The sequence below is a fragment of the Canis lupus genome, chromosome 9, assembly GCF_048164855.1.
Source record: "Canis lupus baileyi chromosome 9, mCanLup2.hap1, whole genome shotgun sequence".
In the NCBI taxonomy this organism is placed as follows: Eukaryota; Metazoa; Chordata; class Mammalia; order Carnivora; family Canidae; genus Canis; species Canis lupus.
Genome location: NC_132846.1, coordinates 49,042,042 through 49,064,469, shown reverse-complemented (window position 1 = coordinate 49,064,469; position 22,428 = coordinate 49,042,042). Strand labels below are relative to the sequence as shown.

General features: G+C 50.2%; 1 protein-coding gene across 2 annotated transcripts; it reads left to right on the top strand.

Moving 5' to 3' along the window:
• Positions 1 to 1,775: 1,775 nt before the first annotated feature.
• Positions 1,776 to 19,938, top strand: SYNDIG1L (synapse differentiation inducing 1 like). 2 transcript variants are annotated; one of them, XM_072837735.1, is made up of 5 exons: positions 1,776 to 1,910; positions 15,974 to 16,139; positions 16,328 to 16,806; positions 17,916 to 18,056; positions 18,206 to 19,938. In XM_072837735.1, exons 3-5 carry the CDS (start codon positions 16,387 to 16,389, stop codon positions 18,362 to 18,364), a joined length of 720 nt encoding a protein of 239 aa, XP_072693836.1. In that variant the 5' UTR covers positions 1,776 to 1,910; positions 15,974 to 16,139; positions 16,328 to 16,386; the 3' UTR covers positions 18,365 to 19,938. The 2 variants fall into 2 exon arrangements, with proteins under 2 accessions (XP_072693836.1, XP_072693837.1); XM_072837736.1 differs by having other exon boundaries at positions 16,325 to 16,806.
• Positions 19,939 to 22,428: the final 2,490 nt, after the last annotated feature.

Sequence of the window (22,428 nt, the reverse complement as noted above, 5' to 3'; positions counted from 1 at the left end):
CTGGTACTGTGGTGAGACTTGAGACAGGGTATGTGGCTTGGAAAATAGCCTCATCTACTCATAACACTCAAGATGATGGTATCCTCATGAGAAAGAGAAGAAAGAAGAAAGAAAAAGAAAGAAAGAAAGAAAAGAAAGAAAGAAAGAAAGAAAGAAAGAAGAAAGAAAGAAAGAAAGAAAGAAAGAAGAAAGAAAGAAAGAAAGAAAGAAAGAAAGAAAGAAAGAAAGAAAGAAACTAAGAAAGAGGAAAGGAAAGGGTTCTCTGAGTGGCAGGATGTAGTGATCAAAATAAAACTGCGTAGAGGAAGATCGGCCTATTGCTGTGGCTGACCACTGCTTTCTCCCCATCTTTTCGACCCAGCAACTTCCCCACCTCCCTGGTGATAGAAAAAGCACTGAACTAGGAGTTCTTGGCTGGGCACTGACATGTATCAGCTTGAAGCCAGTTACCTAAACTCTCTAAGCCTCAGTGAGCCAGCTTTCAAGAAGAAAGAAAGAAAGAAGAAAGAAAGAAAGAAAGAAAGAAAGAAAGAAAGAAAGAAGAAAGAAAGAAGAAAGAAGAAAGAAAGAAAGAAAGAAAGAAAGAAAGAAAGAAAGAAAGAAAGAAAGAAAGAAAGAAAGAAAGAAAGAAAGAAGAAAGAAAGAAACTAAGAAAGAGGAAAGGAAAGGATAGGAAAGGAAAGCAGGATGGGGGGGGCAAATAAAAAGCAGCACAATTGGGGAGATAAAGCAGACAGAAGCTCCGGGCTCAGATCTCAGATCACCCTCTGAGAGAACAGAGGAAAATACATGCCAACTGAGGGCCTATTTGGGACCAATGTGTCACATATGTCATCTCACTTTGTCCTCGTATGACCCCTATGAAGCAGATACAGCTCCCCCATTTTGCAGATGAGAAAACCCCAAGACTTTCAGAGGTCCATTTGTTCAGGGTTAGACAGTCAGTGGGACACTAGCACCAAATCTTAGGCCTATGGTCTTCAAAGCCCGTGCATTTGCCAGCAGAGCCTGTTGTCTCCAAATCAAGAGATTTAATCTCTGCGAGCCTAGCGTTTTCGTGTGGAAAACGGAGGTGGGAGGTGGCAGTGAGGGGGCGGATCGTATTGCCTCATAGAACTGTTAAGAAAATCAAATGAGAGTATATTGGTTGAAAACATAAAAACCTGGCATGGGGTCTGGTATATAGTAGGCGCTCAATAAATGCTTTTTGTTTGCTTGTGGGTTTTCTTTTTTTTTTTTTTTTTCCTTTTTTAGATTAAGATTAAGAACTCAGGGCTTGGGGACCTAGGGGCTCCAAAATACTTCAAGAAGCCCAAGGGCCGCCCATCGCCTCTGGGGGAATGGGGAAATAGGGTAAGGAGAAGGACTGGGTGAGGGAGCCCGGCTCCGGGACCCGGAGAGCCCTTTCCAGCTGCGCGCCCCTCGCTCCGCCGCCTCCTCCGGGCTCCCCTGACTTCCCGCCCCGCCCCGCCCCGCCCCGCCCCGGAGCTGGGTCCGGAGTGCCTGGTGGGCTGATTCCCGAGCGTGGAAAGGAGCACGAAGGGGAGAAAGAGGCGGCGGCGGCGGCGGGAGGCAGGGAGGAGGGGGATCCTCCTTGCTGCTCTCCCAAGTCTGCGCGGAGCCGCCTCGGGCCGGACTGAGGGCTGCGTGGCGGCGGCGGGGCCGGGCCAGGATGCGGGGCTCCCGGGACCGCGCCGGGCGGGGCGGGCGGCGGCGGCGGGCGGCGGGCGAGAGCTGTCCGCGGTGCTGAAGCGGCGGCGGCGGCGGCGGTGGCAGGGACCCGGGGCCCGGAGCAGAGGCGCCCTCCTGGGAGCTCCACCGCGGCCGCAAGGCGGGGGCGCCGTCGTTCACCGGCCCATGCTGGGCCCCCGAGCCCCGCGGAGGAGGCGGGACCGTTCTCGGCGGGACAGGTAAGGGGCCGTCTGGGGGCGCAGCGGTAGCCCAGAGCTAGGCGCAGAGGCTGGATCGAGCTGGGGAGGGTAGTGAGACCCCTCTCTGGGATGAGGGTTCAGCCTCCCTACTGACTGCACCTTGCGCTCCGCCGGAGATCGCGCCAAGTCTATCCCTACCCTCACCCTACATGCTGGGGATGCTGGGGGGCGGGGATCTGAGGAACTGGGGCCCAGGTAGGCACCTGGGCACCCTGACCCCATACCACCAGGCCTTGACCCCAACCTGAGGCAGCTCTTAGATACCCTGCCCACAAAGAATGATAAGGAGAGTATCCCAGACTCCTGTACCCTAGTCCCTACCATGATTTTGCTCACTAGGGAAATCTGAGCCAGCTTCATTCATTAAGCATCCCTCTCTTCCCCAAGCTTGCTCATCAGGGTGACTGGAGTGGCTGTGGTCGTCCTCCCACCCCCACTCCACCCTCAAGATTTCTTTGCCCTGAAATGGCCCTTGGCCCAAGGATGGGCCAGGCCCCTTAGGACCCTTAGGGACAGGCCCCTGGACCGTTTCTCCAGGGAAGGAAGGAGGTATCAGAAAATACCTTCATTTTTTTCCCCATGGCCCTCTTGACTCTAACAGAAGGAGGCTGGTTTTGCATCATACTGCTTGGTGCATGAGGGCAAAGAGTGGGGGAACCTGAGCCGCCTTTTCTATTATGTGCCTAAATGCTGGTCACCCTAGACAGAGCCTCCATTTGGAGTCCTCCCTTTTTCTGGCAAGAGTGTGGTGAATGAGCTCATTCAGGCCTGCAAAGTGCTTCCAATTCTTCTGAGCAGAGTTCTCTGAGTGGCAGGATGTAGTGATCAAAATAAAACTGCGTAGAGGAAGATCGGCCTATTGCTGTGGCTGACCACTGCTTTCTCCCCATCTTTTCGACCCAGCAACTTCCCCTCCTCCCTGGTGATAGAAAAAGCACTGAACTAGGAGTTCTTGGCTGGGCACTGACATGTATCAGCTTGAAGCCAGTTACCTAAACTCTCTAAGCCTCAGTTTCCTCATCCCTAAAGTGAGGATAAGGCAGTTGCTTTGCTTACCTCAGGGAACTGCCTTGGGACTCAATGAAACTATGTACCTGATTGAAGGCTTGTCATCTGTAGGTCACCATACTAGTGTGAGCTCCTGTCACTGTTCCCATCACCAGCCAGGCCTGCTGGCAGTGACCTGATCATTGTTACCTCTACCCCCATTTTCTCCCAGGCTGGCTTCTTTGTCCTTGGCCTTCCTGGGGCACAGTCCGTGAAACCCAACTTATAAATCTCTATGAGCAAAAGGGTTCCCTCTCTGTTTCTCTTTCATCATCACCTATAGAAAATAATATAGAGTGAGAGTCTGATTCACAGTTTTGATGTTGTTGTTGTTTTTTTCCCCAAGAATCACAGATCTAGGGAAATAGCTCCTTGAAGGCAAGGATTGTGTTGTTTTCATCTCTTTGCCGCCCTGCACATCTCCCCTCCCCCATATCACCTGGAAGATAGTAAGGACTCAGTAATTGGGTGTAAAACAAGAGAATGGAGTGTTAAAATATCTCCAAATAAAAGCATTTGGCTGAAAGTCTGGAGCCCGCATTCTGACCCCAGATCCTCCACTGACTCAGGCAGGTCTCTTCCCCTCTATAGGTTTCAGTTTTCTCATCTGTAAAAGAGCGTTGAACTAGATGAGTTCTAACATTCCCGATGTTCTGTGAACCTCTCTGAGGGCCATCCTGAGACCACAAATCCCTCAGTTCTTGAACACAGCATACCAGCTTCATTAACCTGGTTTTAAGAGTAGGTTAATGTCCTTTCAGCAAAGAACGGGATTTTATGAATGGAGTGGAAGGGAGCAATAGGAACCTGAAAAAACCATTTCTATTTCTGATATTTCCTTAAGATCTCCCTCTATCCCTTATTTTCCTGGGAAAGTCATGTGTGTTTATAGAGTTGCTGAGCCCGAAGGTCCCTGCCTCCAGGCCAAGAGGCCAGAAAGCCCTCCCCCCAACATCCCTTGTGAGTAGCCAGGGGCCAGAGACCCAATTCTTGGCCAGTTCCTCCCAGGGACTCTGCCTGGCTAGATCGCCTCTCTTAGGAAGACTGGAGGAGGGGACAGTCAGGAAAGATCCATCTCTGGGGAGAGCTTTTTTTATATAAAAACAAAATGAGCTTCTCTGACAATAATTTTCCTCAACTGTGGCAGACCCAGCCAATGTTCAGAAAAACCTTAGCTAATTGGCACTTGGTTAAAGCTGAGTAAGCCATGCCAGTGACCTCCCTGACTTACCCTGCAAGCACCCAGCCCAGAATGGGGGATCAACTGTCACGTGAACCCCCCCACTCCCCCCCCACCCCCGTCAGCACTTTCTGGCTTCTAGCTATTGGTGCAGCACTGGCAAAAATCAGCTCTCCAGAGTTAATGGACAATCACTAACCCTCATAACAAAGTGATGGCAGCCACAGAGCAGCAGGGCTTTATTTCTGCAAGACTGGTCTGTAGGGGTGCTGGCCTCCTGTCTGGGTCTAGAATAATGCACAGCCACTTTCTGCAGCTGTTTGGGTAGACACCCTGCCCCCAGAGTGCAGGACATCTCTGGTAACCTAGGCAGACGCATCTGGCTCCTCTCTCAACCAGGGAAGACTACCCACTGGCAACTCTTTGTGTTCCCCTCCTGCCAGCTCTCTGCTGAGGATCTGACTCTGACCCCCTCTGCAATGCCTCAAAGGGAAGAACAGAGTCAACTCTGGCACGTGATTTGGTGATCTTGGTTATCTGGGGCTGAGGAAAGGGGGGATCTAAGGAAGATGAAGAGATAAATATAACATGGTCATTAAGAAATGACGTGTGTGTGCACGCGCGAGACTGAAACACTGAAATACGTACATGAAAGTCCCTTCCCCTTCACACACAAAATGACAGAGGCAGAGAATAAGATAATATCTAGAGACATCTGCACAATATTAATTACCTTCAAGTTCAAAGGCCAGTTCATCTTTGTATCCTAGAGGGACTTATAGTCCCAAAGTACACCATTTCAGCGAGAAAGTAGAAGAAATATCCCAGTTCTCTAAACCCTTGGCATATTCTAACCATCTTTTCTTCTTAGGGGATAGGTGGGCATCCTGCCTGGAGCAAGGTCCCCTCTGCTGCCACGTGGGGGACAATAAAGCCTGATCTCAGGTCTCTCTTCTCTTTACTCCTCCCTTATTCTTTCCTTTCCCTTCTGCCTGCAGCTGGCACCAGCACCCACCACCCCCTCCCCCAAGCAAAGCAGCAGGGAGTGAGGATCCAATGCTCTACCTCTCCATTAGGTGTGTTATCTTCCACCATTAGATGCACTGTTTGCTTCTAAGTGGTTGGAAACGAGCTGCTTCAGTGAAGAGACAGGTTGTTTCAGCAAGAATAAAGATTTTATTTCTGCCTGAAAATGGACTGATTTAAGGAGTGGTGCCACTGTCCCAATCTTCCCAGCAATTTTCACCTTTGTCAGCTACAAACCCATCCCCAGGCCAATGCTCTACGTTCTGAGAGAGAGACCAGTCCAGCCCATGGGAGCCCAGGGTGTTAGCAGATAGAAAAAAAGGCAGACTGATGTTCCCTGGAAGTGCCTAGGAAGCCTCCCCAGGAGCTGTTTTATCTCTCTTTCCTGGGTTCCCTCCTTCACTCTCTCCTCTCCTCTGCTCTCCTTTCCTCTCCTCTGTTTTTCTTCATAAGTCTTTTGACAATTCTTAAGTCTCCCTCCAGCCCTGACCATGACCCAAGGCTTTAACTGCATACATCTAATTGCCAGGTGGATTTTCTGCCCTAACACCCAAAGGCACTTTAAGATCAACTCATCCACTTCTTCTCATCCTGCTCTTCCTTGTGGAGTGTGTGTGTGTGTGTGTGTGTGTGTGTGTGTGTGTGTGTGTGTGAAAGAGAGAGAGAGAGAGAGAGAGAGTTTCATTTTACTAGGTTGGTACTTGGTGGACCTTTTTAATTTAAATATTCTTTTTTTTTTCCAGTTCAGGAGACACTTCCTGTTTCTATTCTTTTAATTGTTATTCCTGCCCTGTCTCTCTGTTGTGTCTTTCTGAAATTCCTATTAGACGGCTGTTGGACCTCTGAGATGCTCCTCCCTGTCTCTTACCTTTCTTTCATAGGCTTCAACTTTTTGTCTTTTGCTCTATGTCTTGGGAAATTCCATTAACTTTTTCTTTCACATGAAAAAGTTAGTCTCTGTGTCCATCCTGTTATCTGGTCTCTCCATTAAAAAATAATTTTAAATTGTATAAATAATAAGTAATCACTACATTCAGCCTGGGTAGTGAACTCCTGGTCGAACTCCCGGTCCCAAGATCAAGAGTCACATGCTCTTCCAACTGAGCAACCAGATGCCCCACTTCATTTAATTTTTAAAAATTGAAACAGTTATTTTCACTTTCCAAAACACAGTCATGTTCTCTGCTCCTTTTTCATACAGTCTGCTCTCATTTTATGGATGCAAAGTCCTCTTTTTTTGTCTCTCAGAGGATATAAATTGAAAAAAATTGAAAGATCTTTTGTATAACTTGAACGATGTAGATCTTACTGAATCAATTGCTCTACTTGTGTATTTAATCCTTCTCTTTTATTTTCATATACTTGTTCTTCCATATCCTTTGGCGTCCTGTCCGACTTACAAATAAAGGAAGGTACTGACTAGCGTAGGCAGCTGGTGTGGACTTCCTCCCAAGCTGGGTAAGTTTGTTTCCCTAGCAGACCTCTCCCTTGCATGAAACTTATTCTCCTTATTCTCTTTGGGGCCACAGGTGCCTTTGCACTGACTTCTTCCCCAAGGAATTTCATTTGCTCTTTATCTCCCAGAAATTTCGCAGTGTTTCTGGTCCACTGATAACATTCTTGTTTCCCAATTTTGTTATGATTTTGTTCTTTAAAAAAAAAAAAAGTCCATCATTTGAATACAACCTTAAAAAGGAGAAGAGGTGGTCATTTGTGCTCAGGCTGCCTTCTTGAACCAGCAGCCTCTGCCTAGGATTCTCTGTCTCAGCTGGTGGCATCACCTTCCACATAGTTGACAAAGCCAGAAGCCCAGGAGTCATTCTTGGCTCCTCTCTCTTCCTCACTCTGAGTTAGCCACAAAGTCCTGTTCATTCGGACTCCTGACTCCTCTTTGGATATGACTCTTCCTCTCCATGTATTTTCCTCTCCATGTAGCCACAGATGATGATCAAGTCCTTATCCTCTCCTGACTGCATTTTTGTAATAGTCTCTTCACAGGACTTCTAGCCTCCATTCTTACTCCCCTCAAATCCTTTCCATCCATTGCTGCCAGCCAGAGAGCTCTAAAACCCACATATGACCATATCACATCCTTGCCACCACTCTCATTGGCTCCTCACTTCCCACAGAAGAAAGCTTCTCTGCATGGACTAGAAGGCCATCCCATGTTTCCTACCTCATTCCATCTATACCAAACCACCCTGGCTTCCCCTCCACTTCCCCCACCCCACGCTTCTGTGCTATTTCCTCACCTGGAAAACACCTCCTTGTCTCACCTGGAAGGCTCAAATTCTTCCTTCAAGACTCAATTCAGATGTCATCTGCTTTGAAAGCCTCTTCTTAGTTTCCACCATTGCCTCCACTCCAGTCCCAGGATAGGAGTCCCTTATCAGTGTGACCCTAGCATTCTGCTTGTGGCTAGCACACCTTACTCCATTGAACTGAAATTTCCTATTTGCTAGTCTGTATTCCTTCTCAAAGTGGGTACCATTTCTTGCTTATGCTTGCGTCCCAAGAATTGGTCTGAAGTAACTGCTCAAGAAATTGTGCAGATGTGCTCCATCCATCCCAGATCCTGGAAAGTCTGAGGGAACCTTAGCACACATAACCCACTCATTCACTAATTCATTCACTCAATTATGAGATCAACTGTTTCCTGAATGCCTACTATATGCCAGATAAGGGGCTGCAGGGATGAGGAAGACACAATCTGCACCTGCTTAAGCTCCCAACCTGGTGAGGGAGAAAGACACTAATCAACAAATCACACATATAGAAATAGAGACTGGGAGAAGCTCTTTGAGAGAAGGAGTTGGAGGCTGGAGAGTAGATAACCAAGGAGCCTAAATCTGGCCTGAGGACATTAGGCCACCTCCCTGAGGAAGTGACTTTTGAGCTGAGAGCCAAAGGATTCTGATGTGAATGGAGACTATGCTTCTGAGAAACACGGCTGTGAGGTGAAGGAGAGAGAGGACAGGAGCTGTAGGAGGGAAATGGTGCTGAGGAAAGATGTTCCAGATATCTGTTGCTGCCTAAATACCCCCAAAACTTAGTGGCTAAAACTAAGGACACTTTTTTTAAAATTTAAAGACATTTTCTTATACCTCATGACCTTGAGGGTCAGAAATTAATGCAGGGTTGAGCTGTGTGATTATTTCACTCGTTGTGGCATGGACAGAGGTCTCTGAGTGGTATTCAGCTGACAGATGGGCTGATATGAGGAGTCCAAGAAGGCTTCATTCACATGTCTGACATCTTGGCATGACTGGAAAGCTGGGCTCAGCAGGTTCCATTGCCTAGAGCTTCTATGCACATGGCCTCTCCAGCATGGCAACCTCAGAGTAGTCCAGCTACATACAGCGTGGCTTAGGGTTCTGAGAGTGACTGTTTCGGCGAGCAAGGTGAAAGATGCATGGCCTTTTATAACCGGGCCTCTGAAGTCACACAGCATCACTTCTGCTGTGCCCTGTGGTTGAAGCAACTGTCACAAACCCCCTCCGATTAGAGAGGAAGGATTTAGACCCCCCCACCTCTCAAACAGAGGAGTATCAAAGTATTTACAGCTGGGTTTTACAATCATCACAATTGATTTCTTTTTTAAGCGAGAAAGACTACAATATGTTTAAGTGTCATTAGGAAGGATCAGGAGTTAGGAGCTGTTGAAGGCAGAGGAGAAAGGATAATCAATTGTGTTGGCTTCCTGAAGAGGCAAACTGAAGCAAAGAAAGCTAAGTTCTCATTTTTAAGGACTCCGACTCTTCTGGCCTCTCCCCACTCCCAACCCCTGACCCCTGGCTTTCTCTCTTTACTGTGAGGCGCAGCAAGCTGCAGCCATGACACTAGACCAGAGGTCATCAAATCCAGCCTCAAGCCATCTATAAACAACCACCATAGTCACAGAGCTTCACAGTTTGCAGAATGGTTTACAGTATGATCTGATGAGAGGATGGCCTAGCACCTAGTCTTAAAGATTTCACCTTTCCCCTGGCTTTTAATCATTTTTATTTAATCCTCTGCCTTACCAGGAAGAACTTGCTTTTATCTTTTCGGTTTAGAAGCAATCAGTCTTGTTCACTGAGAGGTAGTGGTCGGTCAGGATCTAAGCATCCTTGCAATGGCTCTGTATTTATATGAATCCAGACCTTGAGGTTATCTAGGCAGCCACCCCTGGGCTGCTAGATCACCCCAAATCTCCTGATCTTTTCATAAAGCTTCTATTTCCCATCCCCTTCACTGATGCTTCTGTTTTAACCTATTCAAGACCAGGTCCTCAGCACTATTACACCCACACCACTTATCACATCCCTGCATGCCTAAGGTAGGCTCTGAAATGTGTAGTGAGAGCCCAGGCTTTTGATTCAATTAAACTTGAGTTCAGTTCCAGTCCTTATCACTGTTTAATCTTGGGCAAGTAGCTTGACCTTTCTGAGCCTCAGTTTCTTCATCTGAAAAATGGAAAATAATAATAGCCAGCCCCACTGGCCATCATACAGTTTTGAAATGAAGCATGTGAAACACCTGGCTCGTTCACATAGGGCTGCAGTAAATCATAGCTGTTATTATTCCACAGGGTCCCATCCCAAGGATATGTTCAAACTTTGGGACACGTATCACACTGTCCCTGTGGCCTCCTTTAAAGGATTTACAAGGTATCTTCCCAAGAACTTCAGAGCCCAGTGGTAGCACACACAACAACCTGAGAACCTGGTGCCATTCAGGCCAGGATAAGCTCCCGTCAGACAAACTTGTGGCAAACGGGGCTCTGCTACTCTCCAGCTGTGTGATCTCAAGAAACCTATTTAAGCTCTCTGTGCTGCAGTCCTTCCACATGTGAGAGAAGATGGTCTAAGTGAGATACTGCATTTGAAGCACTTGACATGGCATTCAGGACAAAGCGGGCACAAAACAAATGGTAACAGGCACTAGCGCACAGTGACTCTGAAGTTAGGCTTCCAGGGTGTGTTTCCAGCTAACCCCTCACCAGTTGTGCACCTTTGAGGACTTATGTCTCTCATGTCCCAGTGTCTTCATCTGTAAAATGGGCATAATGATGGCATAGACTTTAGAGGGTTACTGGAGGGTACTGTAAGAATCAAATAAGATCATTTGTAGCATGTAGAATCTTGCCTGGAGCACAGTAAAAACTTAATACGTGTGAGGTGCTATTATTATTTCATTCTTTTACTTTGGGGTTTTTAAAATTCTTTTTAGATTTTATTTTTAAGTAATCTCTACACCCAATGTGAGGCTCAAACTCACAACCTGAGATCAAGAGTCAAAGGCTCTACTAACTGAGCCAGCCAGGTGCCCCTCATTCTTTTACTTTGAACTTTTGTGTATTTTTATAATTCACATGCATTGCTTATAAGCAGCTTGTAGCTGACTTTTGTTCTTTTAAAGATCCAGTCTTTGTTTTTTAAAAAATCAGCTTTGACATATAATGAAAGTCATTAATTTTAAGTACACAATTCAGTGAGTTTTGTGAAATGCATGCAGTCATGTAACCACTACCACAATCAAGATCAGAACCACTGTCTCTCCAGAAAGTCCTCAAGGCCCTTAGCAGTCACTCCCTTCCCCCTACTTCTCCCCCATTAGCAGCCAGTCTTCTAGAATTTCATACAAATAGATTCATACACAGTGGATTATCTTTGTTCTTTACAGCAATTTTATTCCATTTACATTCAATGTGATTACTGATACAGTTGGGTAGAAGTCTAACATCCTACTATTTGTTTTTTATTTGTCTCACTGCCTGTTCCATATTCCTGTTTTAATCTTGCCCCATTTTGAATAAATCAAATGTTCCTATTATTTCATATTCTGCATCTATTAGCTTACTGGTTATCTTTTATTTTAAAGATTTTATTTATTTATTTTAAAGCTTTTTTTTTTTTTTTAGATCTTTTATTTATTTATTCATGAGAGACACAGAGAAGCAGAGACATAGGCAGAGAGAGAAGTAGGCTCCCTGGGGGGAGCCCGATGTGGGACCCCATCCAGGCATTCTGGGATCACGCCCTAAGCTGAAGGCCGACGCTCAACTGCTGAGCCACCCAGGAGTCCCACTTTTTTTTTTTTTTTTTAACTATTCTTTCAGTGATTATATTAGAGCAGGGTTCTTAAAGTGTGGTCCCTGGACCAGCAGCATCAACACCACCCAGGAAGTTGTTAGAGACGTAAATTCTCAGGGTCATTTCAGAATCATCAGCTGTGAGGTTGGAGCCTTGCAGTCTGGGTTAAGTCCTGCAGGTGATGTTAGCGCACACAAATGATGGGGAACCACCCGCCCCGGACAACTTCTGCTTCTGGCCGGCAGTGAGGCTGTGTGCAGATCACCTTAATCCGATTAGACTGGAGCTGGTTCAAAGCCTGGTTTCTGTGCCTGTGAGGGCTGGTCTGTGTCTGGTTTGCTCCTGCTCCTCTGGGATACCCTAAAGAGGTCCCAATAAAACCAGGGGTGTTTGCTGGGGCTCCTCCTTAAGAGGCCCTGAACTCCCATTTATCTCCCCAGCCTGATACTGCTGGAAGGCCAGAGTGGTGCCCAGGGTGGGAACTCACCGCTCAGTGTTTCTCTTTCCCCTGAGATCTTGCTCCCGTGGTGATTCCTTGATGTCTTCATATTCTTCCCTGTTTTTTCTAGCAATTCTTGGCAGTTTGGTGTGACACAGGTTAGCTTGCCACAACTAGGAGAGGAAGCCCCTAGCCCACTGTGACTCTCCCACTAGAAATTACAGGTCAGAGGAGCATTTAGAGCAGTTCAGCTCTAGGCACATGGTGAAAAGCTCAATAAATGTCAAGTTACTATTCTTCTTCTCCCAGTACAATCCCAGGGTCATACTGATCTTAGCTGTTAAAAATCAACCCCTTCTACCCTCCCATTCATTTTATAGATAAGCAAACTGAGGCTATAATTGGACCTCAGTGGATGGATTCCTGGAGGGCTTCCTGTCCCTGGTCTGGAGGTGGCCAGTATGTGTACTCTCCGTCTTTAAATCAGGGAGTGGAAAACCTTAGGGTCTAGCTTAGTTCTCACCTCCAAGGTTACAAGCCAGGGGCTGTAGCCTCCCACATCAACCTCTTCCTCCCTCTCATGGGGCCTGGACCCCTGATTCCAACTGCACAATCTGGAGCAAGCTCCTTGGCTTCAGAATCCCTGACATCGCATGTCTTCCCTTCAGAAGGAAACCACACACACACACACACACACACACACACACACACATACGCACAGTTGCATGCTCACCAGCAAGAATGCAGGCATACAGTATGGCATGGACAGCAGACAGGGACAGCAGTCACACACAGCCCAGGTGAGACCAGGCAAAAGTGGAGATGAAAATTACTCGGCTTTGAACACTGGTCTCTTACTGCAGAGGGAACAGGGAGAGGCAACTCTGAGCAACAGGCCAAAATGTCAGGCCAGGCTAAGGGCAGAGAAGCCTGGGCTGGGAGACCTGCCACCCCATCCTTCTGGCCAGGACTCAGCGCTGGGTTCCCAGGATCAGCTTGATGGACTCTCATGTGGCCTTAGCAGGTTATGAGGTGAATGTGACCTTGCTCAAGAACTGTGACTCCTGGCTGGACTGTGAGGGGGTTCTGTAGCCCATAACTTGGTTGATTCATGGAAGTGGAGGGGTGTGTGTACATGTGTCTACCTGTCTGTCTGTCTATCTGTCTCTGGGTAGGCTTTGATGCTGTGCTCAGCCTTTAAACCCAGAAGGAACCCTCAAGTCTGCAAAGGCTTAAAACCAATTTAGGTAATTTGGCTCAGAAGAAATTTATGCACTTAATTTTTTCCTGGTTTAAAAGAAATACATGCTCAATGTAAAAAATAAACATGGGAAACAGAAAATATGGTGTGAAAAGGAAAATGAAAAGCACCTGTGCACTCACTGCTGGAGATAATCACTATGGACGTTTTGGTGGAGTTAGATTGCATGTGCATACCACTTTCTTTTCTTTCTTCTCACTGAAGCTGCAATGAACATTTTTCTCATGTCATTTCTCTTTGTAAACCAGTTTGAAGGCCTTGTACCACCAGCTTGTTGTACCATCATTTATTTAACTTGTCCCCGATTGTTGGACATTCAGGTGGCTTTCAGTTTGTCCCTATTGTCGAAACCCAGAATCATGCATCTTTGTACACAAAGCTGAGAAGCCCTGCCCAAAGGCACAATCAGAGTTCAGTGGAGAGGACTGTAATCTAGGAAAAGACTGTGTGGCTGGCTTCAGTAGCTCAGCTGGGTATGCTTTGACCAAGAGAGGATGGCTAGCAAGAGCAGAGGGATGAGGTAGGACACAGTTGCCCCCGCCTGCCTCGGACAAGGACCCTGCAAATGCCCCTACAAGTCTCTAGAGCTCCAGGGCCTGATGCCTGACCGCAAGTTATCCTTCCTTTCTTTCTGAGAAATCAGACAGGTGCCTTGCCAAGGCCTCCTATCCCTCCTTCAGGGCATAGGGCAAGGGTGACTTTGATACATGAGTCTGCTTGGAGGAGCATGGGGCTGGTCCTTCCCCCCCAACCTGCCAGAAGGCCCCTACATACCTCTGCCCACATGGATGACAACAGAGGCCCTTGAGGCTATATGCAGAGGGGACTCTGATTAAGACTAGCTGGAGGAGGGGATCCCTGGGTGGCTCAACAGTTTAGCGCCTGCCTTTGGCCCAGGGTGTGATCCTGGAGACCTGGGATCGAGTCCCACATCGGGCTTCCTGCATGGAGCCTGCTTCTCCGTCTGCCTCTCTCTGTCTCTCTGTCTCTCTCTCTCTCTTTGAAAAAAAAAAGAAAAACAAAGAAAAAAAAAAAAGACTAGCTGGAGGAAAGGCTAGGGGACCTTCGGGAGCCATGTCTAGAATCCCATACATGCTCTTCTCTGGGTCCCTCCATGATTCTTCACATCCTTGAAGCCTCAGCCCCAGAGGCCACATTTGTCAGGGCTCAGAGCCTCTGAGGCACAGGGAGCTTCCTCTTGCTCCTTTGCCTTCCTCTTCCCTCATAGCAGGCCAGCCAGGGGAGCCTGGCCCCCCATGGACTCACTGTTAAGGCCCTCCTTCAGTCTTGCCTGGCCCTTCCTTCCCTCTGTTCCACTCTCCATTATTCCTGGGGCCCTGCTCTGTCTTCAGGTTTCCCAAAAACTGGCTTTCTAGAATCCAGCCACTTCTCTTGGGGTAGAAAGAGAAATGGTCAGGCTCTGGCTGTGGATTCTTGATGGGGAGTGGGACTGGGGAAGGGGCCTAGACAAATTCATCCCTGAAGGGGAAATCCCTTCCCACATTTTCCCTTTACCATCAGGCAGAAATGACCCTAGGTGGGTAAAGACTGAAGCCTGGAAGTCAGCACAGCAGCCCCTCCTACTTGTAATCTGCAACGGCATCTCAGCCATCTGTCTGGATCCTCAGAAGAACCTTGTGGGTTGGGCTGGGATTATCATCTGCACTTTACAGATGAGGAAACCCAGAAGAGCATGATTATTGGTCCAAAGTATCAAGGGCAGGACCAACTCTTCAATCTTCAGATTAAAAATCCAGGACAAGACATGCTCCTCTCACCCTTTAGCCTCATGATGGGCCTGGGAGGGAGAGTGTAGGGTCCCTGGGGTCACCTGGCCTGCCCTTCCTCTCTCTCCATATCCCGTCTCTACCTGCCACACCCCAGAGTGTGTGTAAATTTGTTGTAGACACATTCACAGGCCGCCTTTCCCTCCTTCGGCTGGTCCTGAGCACTTACTATGCGCCCTTCCCAGGTTCTCAGGGCTGGCTGAAGGAGGAAGAGGTAGCCCTACAGGGTATCTACACGCTAGCCTATGAGTGTATCTACGCTTCCAGCTGGGATGTACAAGTCGAGACTTTAGTGCCCAGGACGCCCTGCCTTAGATCCCACAGGACATCCAAAACCACAGTTTGCCTCAGAGGGGAAATTAGTCTAAGGAGCACCCCCCCTTTTTTTTTTTTTTTTTTTTTTTTTTTAAGGAGCACCCTCTTAAGACCATAACTGGGGGAATCCCTGGATGGCTCAGCAGTTAAGCACCTGCCTTCTGCCCCGGGCATGATCCTGGAGAGACCCTGGATCAAGTCCCACGTCAGGCTCCCTGCATGGAGCCTGCTTCTCTCTCTGCTTCCCTCTCTCTCTCTCTCTCTCTCTGTATCTGTCATGAATAAATAAATAAAATCTTAAAAAAAAAAAAAGACCATAACTGGGGAAAAGCACCCCCCCCCCAGGAAGAACCAACAGCTGTGAGCACATGGCCCATACTGAGCACTGAGCTCTGAGCTAAGCGCAGTCCCATCCAACCTTCAAACAAACCCTCCCTCAACCCAATATCCCACCTACTACCAAGTCCTGTCACTATCTCCCCACTATTGAGTTCCAGTTGTCCTCAGCTGACCTAAGGCTGTAGCAAAGTCCCCTCCGGGTGTAGTAAACCAGCCCTCTCTCCAAGCCAATCCCCATACACAGCCACAGGAAGACTTCTAGACCCAAATCCCATCCTATCGCTCCTGCCAAGATCCCTGAAGCCCTCTTAAACCTAAACGGGGCTGCTCCCTCTGGCCCCACACCCTATCTCACCTCTTCCTCTGTACCCTGAGAGATAGCAGCCTTCTCCCAGGCTCTCAGAACCACCTTCCTCCATCTGGCCTCTGCATGAAATGTGATCCCCCTCCCCTTGCCTTGCCAACTGGTCCTTTTCCTTCGGACCTTCGATGCCAAAGCTTTCCCTATACCTTTGTGTCACTTCTGTCCCTTGCACGTTCTCACTCCACTTGCCATCCTTCCTTTTCTGGACAGGTATCTTCACCACTGTGAGCTCTGTGAAGACAGCGTGCATCCTCTGTCCTCTTCCTGTTCCCTGCCTTTCTTGCCTTCGTGTCTGCAGCACCTGTACGGTGCCTGGCAAGGAGCTGATGCTTGACCATTATGTTGACAGGATAGATGACTGAGCCAACTCTATGAGGTAAGTACTGCTGCTGTGCCCACTTTGTAGACAAAGAAAAGGACATTCTGAGAAGAGAAGTAGCCAGCTCAAGGCCCTGCAACTGGCCAGTGGCAAAGGCAGAGTCCGAGGGCCTACGTTCTTAAATACTTCCAGTCCTGCATCCAGCACCCTGGACTCAGCAGCTGTCTGTCTTGCTCGCCCAGCAGGCTCTCTGAGGACGGCTCAGCTGGCCCAGTCTCCCCTCCCCAGAGCTGCCCCCGGAACCATGGAGAGTCTGAGTGAACTGCAGAACCCTCTGCTGCCTCGGACCCCCACCCCCCTCCATGGCCCCTACCCCTACCCCGAGGCTTCACCCAGCTGGTCATGCCAGGAGAAGCTCTACTCCTACCTCCTGGGTGGTGCTGGCTCTGCTCGCACCCACCAGCTCCTGGATCCGGGATCCCTACAGCTGGCCGTGGAGGCCTGGTACAGGCCCAGCTGCCTCCTGGGGAGGGACAAGGTCAAGGAACCCAGAGCCAGCAGCTGTGAGACCAGCTTCACAGAGAACAGGGAGCTCCAGGTGGGGCCCACAGAGCGCTCCACAGAACCTGGCCAAGTAGAAGAGGATATCACAATCCAGACTGTGTCCTACGGGGTTCAAGAGGAACTGCAGGGCCAGGAGAATGACCAGGAGGAGGAGGACGAGGTGAGTGCATGTGTTTGAAATGCAGACTCCAGGCCAGCCTCTAAGTGTTGAGATTCGGTAGGCCTGGTGTGGGGCCCCGGAATCTGTATCGTTACCAAAGAAAAGGTACTTCTGGCACAGGTGCTGTCCATACTTTGAGAAACACAAGTTTGGGCTGGAAACTTAATCTTTTTTTTTTTTTTTTTTTTTTTTTTAAGATTTATTTATTCAGGGATCCCTGGGTGGCGCAGCGGTTTAGGGCCTGCCTTTGGCTCAGGGCGCAATCCTGGAGACCCGGGATCGAATCCCACGTCGGGCTCCCGGTGCATGGAGCCTGCTTCTCCCTCTGCCTGTGTCTCTGCCTCTCTCTCTCTCTCTCTCTCTCTCTCTGTGACTATCATAAATAAATGAAAATTAAAAAAAATATATTTATTTATTCATGAAAGAGGCAGAGACACAGGCAGAGGGAGAAGCAGGCTCCATGCAGGGAGCTCCATGCGGACCCGATCCGGGATCCCAGGATCAGTCCCTGAACCAAGGCAGATACCCCACCACTGAGCCACCCAGGCGTCCCGCGACTTAATTTTTTAATAGCATTTATTGTTCTCGTTTTCTTCATTATATAAGTAATTTAAAAATACAGAAAACCACTGGAAGAAAACATTATTATTTTAGTAGATGACGTTCTAGTCTTTTCTCATTCAGTGTTTTTCTCCCACCCTACTCCTCCAAAAAGATCTTGCTGTACAGTTTTACCACCAGATTTTTCTCTCTAAGCAACGTATTTCAGTATTACTCCAAATCATTTAATATTTGTCTACGACACAATCTTTAAGGGTTCCCTGGTGTCCTGTTGCACATTCTCCCACCATTTGTTTACTCAATCCCCTGGTCATTGAGCATCAGGACTCTTTCTCTTCTTTCACAATTACCATCCAATGATGCACATGCCTGTACATGAGTACTTGCAATCTTTCTTTGTACGAGTGGGCTACGGAGGGAATCAGGGGGTCACAGTTAAGGCTCTGGGTAGAGAGTGCGGAGCCCAACCTACAACACTACCTGTGGCCCCACATCATTGCCACTGGTGATCTTGGGCCTGGTCACAAAAGCCCACTTGTGTTTTACAGAGTGATATGACCTCGACAGACAGTGAAAGTGAAGACAACTTCGTGGCGCTGCCCCCCAGGGACCACCTGGGCCTTACTATCTTCTCCATGCTCTGCTGCTTCTGGCCCCTGGGCATTGCTGCCTTCTACTTTTCCCAGGGGGTAAGAGCACAAGGGGCACAGGGCATCGGTTCCAGCCCACTCCCTCCACTGGAGAGTTTAACAATGGGTGTGGGGTTGGAACCCAGTGGGCTGGGGCTGTGTTGCCTGCAGTGGGGATATCCATTTCACTAGCACCTCTCTCTCCTTAGACCAGCAAGGCCATCTCCAAGGGAGACTTCCGCCTGGCCAGCACCACCTCCCGCAGGGCCCTCTTCCTGGCCACACTCTCCATCGCTGTGGGCGCCGGTCTCTATGTGGCTGTGGTAGTGGCTCTGGCAGCTTACATGTCCCAGAATGGCCATGGCTAGTGGCCAGCAGGGCCTGGCATCCTGACTCCCCTGCTCCAACTGAGGAGGCCGTGGGGCTTAGGGTTGCAGACCCTCTGGAGAGCCCTGGCCCCTCAAGACAACCTGCAACCCCAGCTTGTTGAGGGGAGGCCTCCCAGGCTGCAGCCTGCAGGGCTCCACCATCACTTCTTCTTGTCCACAGCCCCCAGCCCCAGAACAGAGCCAGGGGCACCACTCTCTAGCCCAGGCTATGTCAGGAAGCAGGAGAGGGTAAGGCTGCCCACCAAGCCATCCAGGCAGGACCTACCTCTGGCTTGAGGCTGGCTAGGAGTTCAGCCTATCCTGCCCACCCCTAGAGGGTCACCTGCCCTGCCAGCAACCCACTCCCCAACTCTGTCAGCCTCACCACAGAGAAAAAGCAAGAGTTTACTGGGAGAGAAAAGGACAACTAGGGGCAAGAATGTGACCCAGTTCTTTTGGCTATTAGAAGTCTCCATCTAAGGACAATCTGAGCTTCCCCAACTCCACTCTCTGGCCCCATGAGGCCAAGACTCCAGCCAACCAGGAGGAAAATACAAAGACACAGGGGCCCCGAGCTCTTTCTGGTTCTCTCCTGTAGGTTTGTAAGACACTGTAGATTCTAGATAGTGAAGGAGCATCTCAGGCATGTAAAGTGCAGCCAGGGCAGGTTCTCAGAGCTTCCTCGTGCAGGAACTAAAGGCAGATGTGATGACAGAGTCCTGAAATATTGCCAGACCCCATGGGCCTCCCCAGTCCCTTCCTGGTCCCTGCCCCACCATCCTTTTCTGGGCTCCTCCTAGGTGGCCCTGAGCTAATGCCATCCCAAGAGAGAGTGTCATCAGCCCACAGCCACGAAGCATAGGGCCCCAGACCCATCCCTGTGGGAAACCAGTGAGGCAAGACTCTGGGACATAGCATAAATGAGGGGAGGGATCCAGGACTGGCATGGCTGCTAAGCAGCTAGCAGTGCCCAGAAGGCTTCCTGGAAGAGGTGTTCCTTGAGTAAGGCCTAAAAGGATGAGGAGAATTTATCTAGGGGATTCGTTTTCCCATAACCCTTAGTATTCATGACCAGGGACATGGCAGGAGTCTCCCAAGCTATTTGGATTATGCCTCAAGCATCTGGGCTGGAGGCAAACTGTAGCCATTTCTGAGGGCTCCACCAACTCAGAGAAGATGGTTGGGCAGCACATCTCTCAAAGACCAGTGATATTTTCCTACTTCTAAATACTGGGGGTCAGTGGTGGCACCCTGGTCCGTCCCTGCCCAGAACTGCTCTCAACACCCCCAGCCACTAGGGAACATCCAGAATTTTAGAGGCAACCAGAAGGGCAATACATTGGGAGGGCAGGCCTGTCTGGGCTCAAGCAAAAGACCCAACTGTGCTGGGGATCTTGGGACTTGGTCATTCCTAAGCCACATCCAGAGCCCAGGGCTGTGGATGTACCACTGACCCACCTTGGCCCACCCACTGCTCCCTGCATCTCCTGAAACCCCACAGGCCTAGGATCAGCAGTTTTAATATCCCATTATTGTATATATTTATCCTTGTAATAAACATTTCTGTAACACTAGGTGCCCTCTGGGCCTCTTAGTGTCCCTGCCTGCCTCCACCTTTGCCTGCAGCCTGCTGTCCTCCAAGACTAGGCTCCAGCCCCATGTCTGCTGCTCTGGGTCCCCAGTAGTATTCCCAGGAAGGCCTCAGGAGAGGGGTAGTCAGAACACCCACCCTCCCCAGGACTTCTCTGCTCAGAGTAGCCTGGGTGTAGAGTGCTAGGGTGCACTTGACTCCATGTCAGAGGAGACAATGCCCGTGTGTGAAGAAAAATCCCTTCTAGGCTCAAGCGCTTGTGGGTCAAGAGGAAGAGTGGGTGTGGCTCCACTGAGTTGCCTGCAGCTATCAAGAGTGGATGCAGGGCCAGGGGGGCACCAAGGAGCCCCACTCCCCTGGTGCTCATTCTTGAGTCCCTCAAACCTGTGGGGAGGAAGCCATCTCTGCCTCAGCCCCCAGGCGTGGCACCAAATCTCCAATATCCTCTCGCTTCCTGGCCCCCATGAGCCTGCCTGGGCCAGCAAAGGGACAGGCTTGGTTTCTAGATTACTGTGCACAGAAGACCCTGGGGGAGGTAGGATATGCACACCTCACACCTATATGCGCCTCCCGGCAAGACACAGCTTTGCTCGCTTGCACACATGCATGCTGCGTGGGCTGGATGCCCCTGAGGCAGAGATTACTGTCAGGTGGCTATTAGGGGCTGCTCTCAGGCTATTATTTGAGGAAGGGAGGAGACAGATCTGGGCAAGGGGAGGTCGGGCTCTGGGGCAGGCCCAAATGCAGTGGGGATGGAGCCAGCAGGATACCCTCAAGGGTTGATGCAAGTTGGGACAAAGCCCAGACTTTTGTAACCCCTCAGCAAATAGTCACTGGATATGGGCCACCCAGAAAAGGAGAGTGGCCCAAGCGAGCAGGCTTGCCCTGAGGCAAAAAGAAAACATCATTCCTGCAGGGCCCCCAAGTGGCCTGTCACCACTCCTGCCACACCCACCACACAGCACCAGACCCTCTGGTGCCACCTAGATCCCCTCAGCATCTACCTCCACACACCAAAGGCTGCTCCCTGGGAACTCTGCGACACTAGGCCAAGGCCAAGCCAGAGTGCCAGAGAGCCAACAGCCGTGTCAGGAGGCTTCAACCAGTGACCGATGGGAGTTGGTAGGCTTTCTGCCCTCTGGCTCCCATGACTCCCCAGCGGGATTGACTTTCAGGTGGCCCTGGCAGCAGTATACTGGAGACCATGGCCCTCCCTGGCTGCTTTCCCTCTCCTTCTACGTCATTTACCTACCGTGCTATCTGGGGTCATCTACCTGCAGTTGAATCTTTGTCGGCTTCTGGGGGAACCCAAACCGAGGCACATGCATGCACATGCACAGGAACATGTGTGTAGCATACCCGTGCACACACATGCACCTACATGTGCGTACACATACCCGCGGGCCCAGGCATGCAGCCATGCGCGTGCACACATGAAGGTACAGCCCCCACGCGCACAAACACTTCAGACCCACACTCACTCACAGGTGCACCCGCACGTGTGAGGGGTGACAGAGACATGGTGCCCGAGGGGGTCACGCGGCCCTGCCTGCTGTGCAGTCTCACTGTCACCAGCCTGGTTGGGCCCCAGAATGGGCGAGGGAGGCCCACGCTGCTGTCCGGGCCCCACTGGGGCGGGCAGGCCGCCTCCCAGCCTGGATGACACCTACCTCCTTCCCAGCCCTCCAGAATGCTGCTTCCAGGCCTTGAGACACAGGGGAGAAGAACCACATGATGTCCTATGTTCATCCTCATCCTGCTCTCCGGCTTTTTTACCCCCTCCTTTACCCCAGAAGCAAAGCCCGGCTCTGCAGAAGATGAAATCAGAAACAGAGCCCCAGGGGTTTCCCTCCCACACGGTTCCCCAGGAGGGGCCCAGCCTGTGGCCCCGGGCTTCTCTAGATCAGTCCCTGCTGCAGGGGCAGCAGGGGCAGCAGGGGCAGGGGCAGGGCCAACCCCCCACCCCCCCCACCCCCCCCACCCCGTGCTGCCGTGCCTGTGCGGAGGCCTGCCTCGGGGCGCCTGGGGGGCACATCGGGCCTCCTGCTTCCCAGATCTGCCTGAGCCTCACCTCCCCGAGGCTCCTGGGAGGAGGGGGAGCTTGCTGTTACCCCGCTTCAGGCTGGCTCCTCAGGCTGGCAGGGAGAGGCTGGGGGCAGGGAGGGTCCCCTGGGTAAAGGTGCCCGTGATGAGCTGCAGTGCCAGCACATCTGTGCAAATATTACCAATTATTTTCCTCACTATAAACACCCAGCAGGAAGGCAGGGAAGCAACCAACCCGAACTGTTTAAAATAGAAAGCGAGATCACTGCACAGGGAAGTCAGGGCAGCAGGCGGAAAGGGGACCCTGCTCCAAGAACCCGGGGTCCCCCAGCCACCAGCTGCCCTTGTACTGGCCCTGCTCCTGCTGTCCCCACCCTGCAACTCCCCCTCAGCTTTCTCCTCTGCTAGACGCAGGCAGATCCAGGGGAAA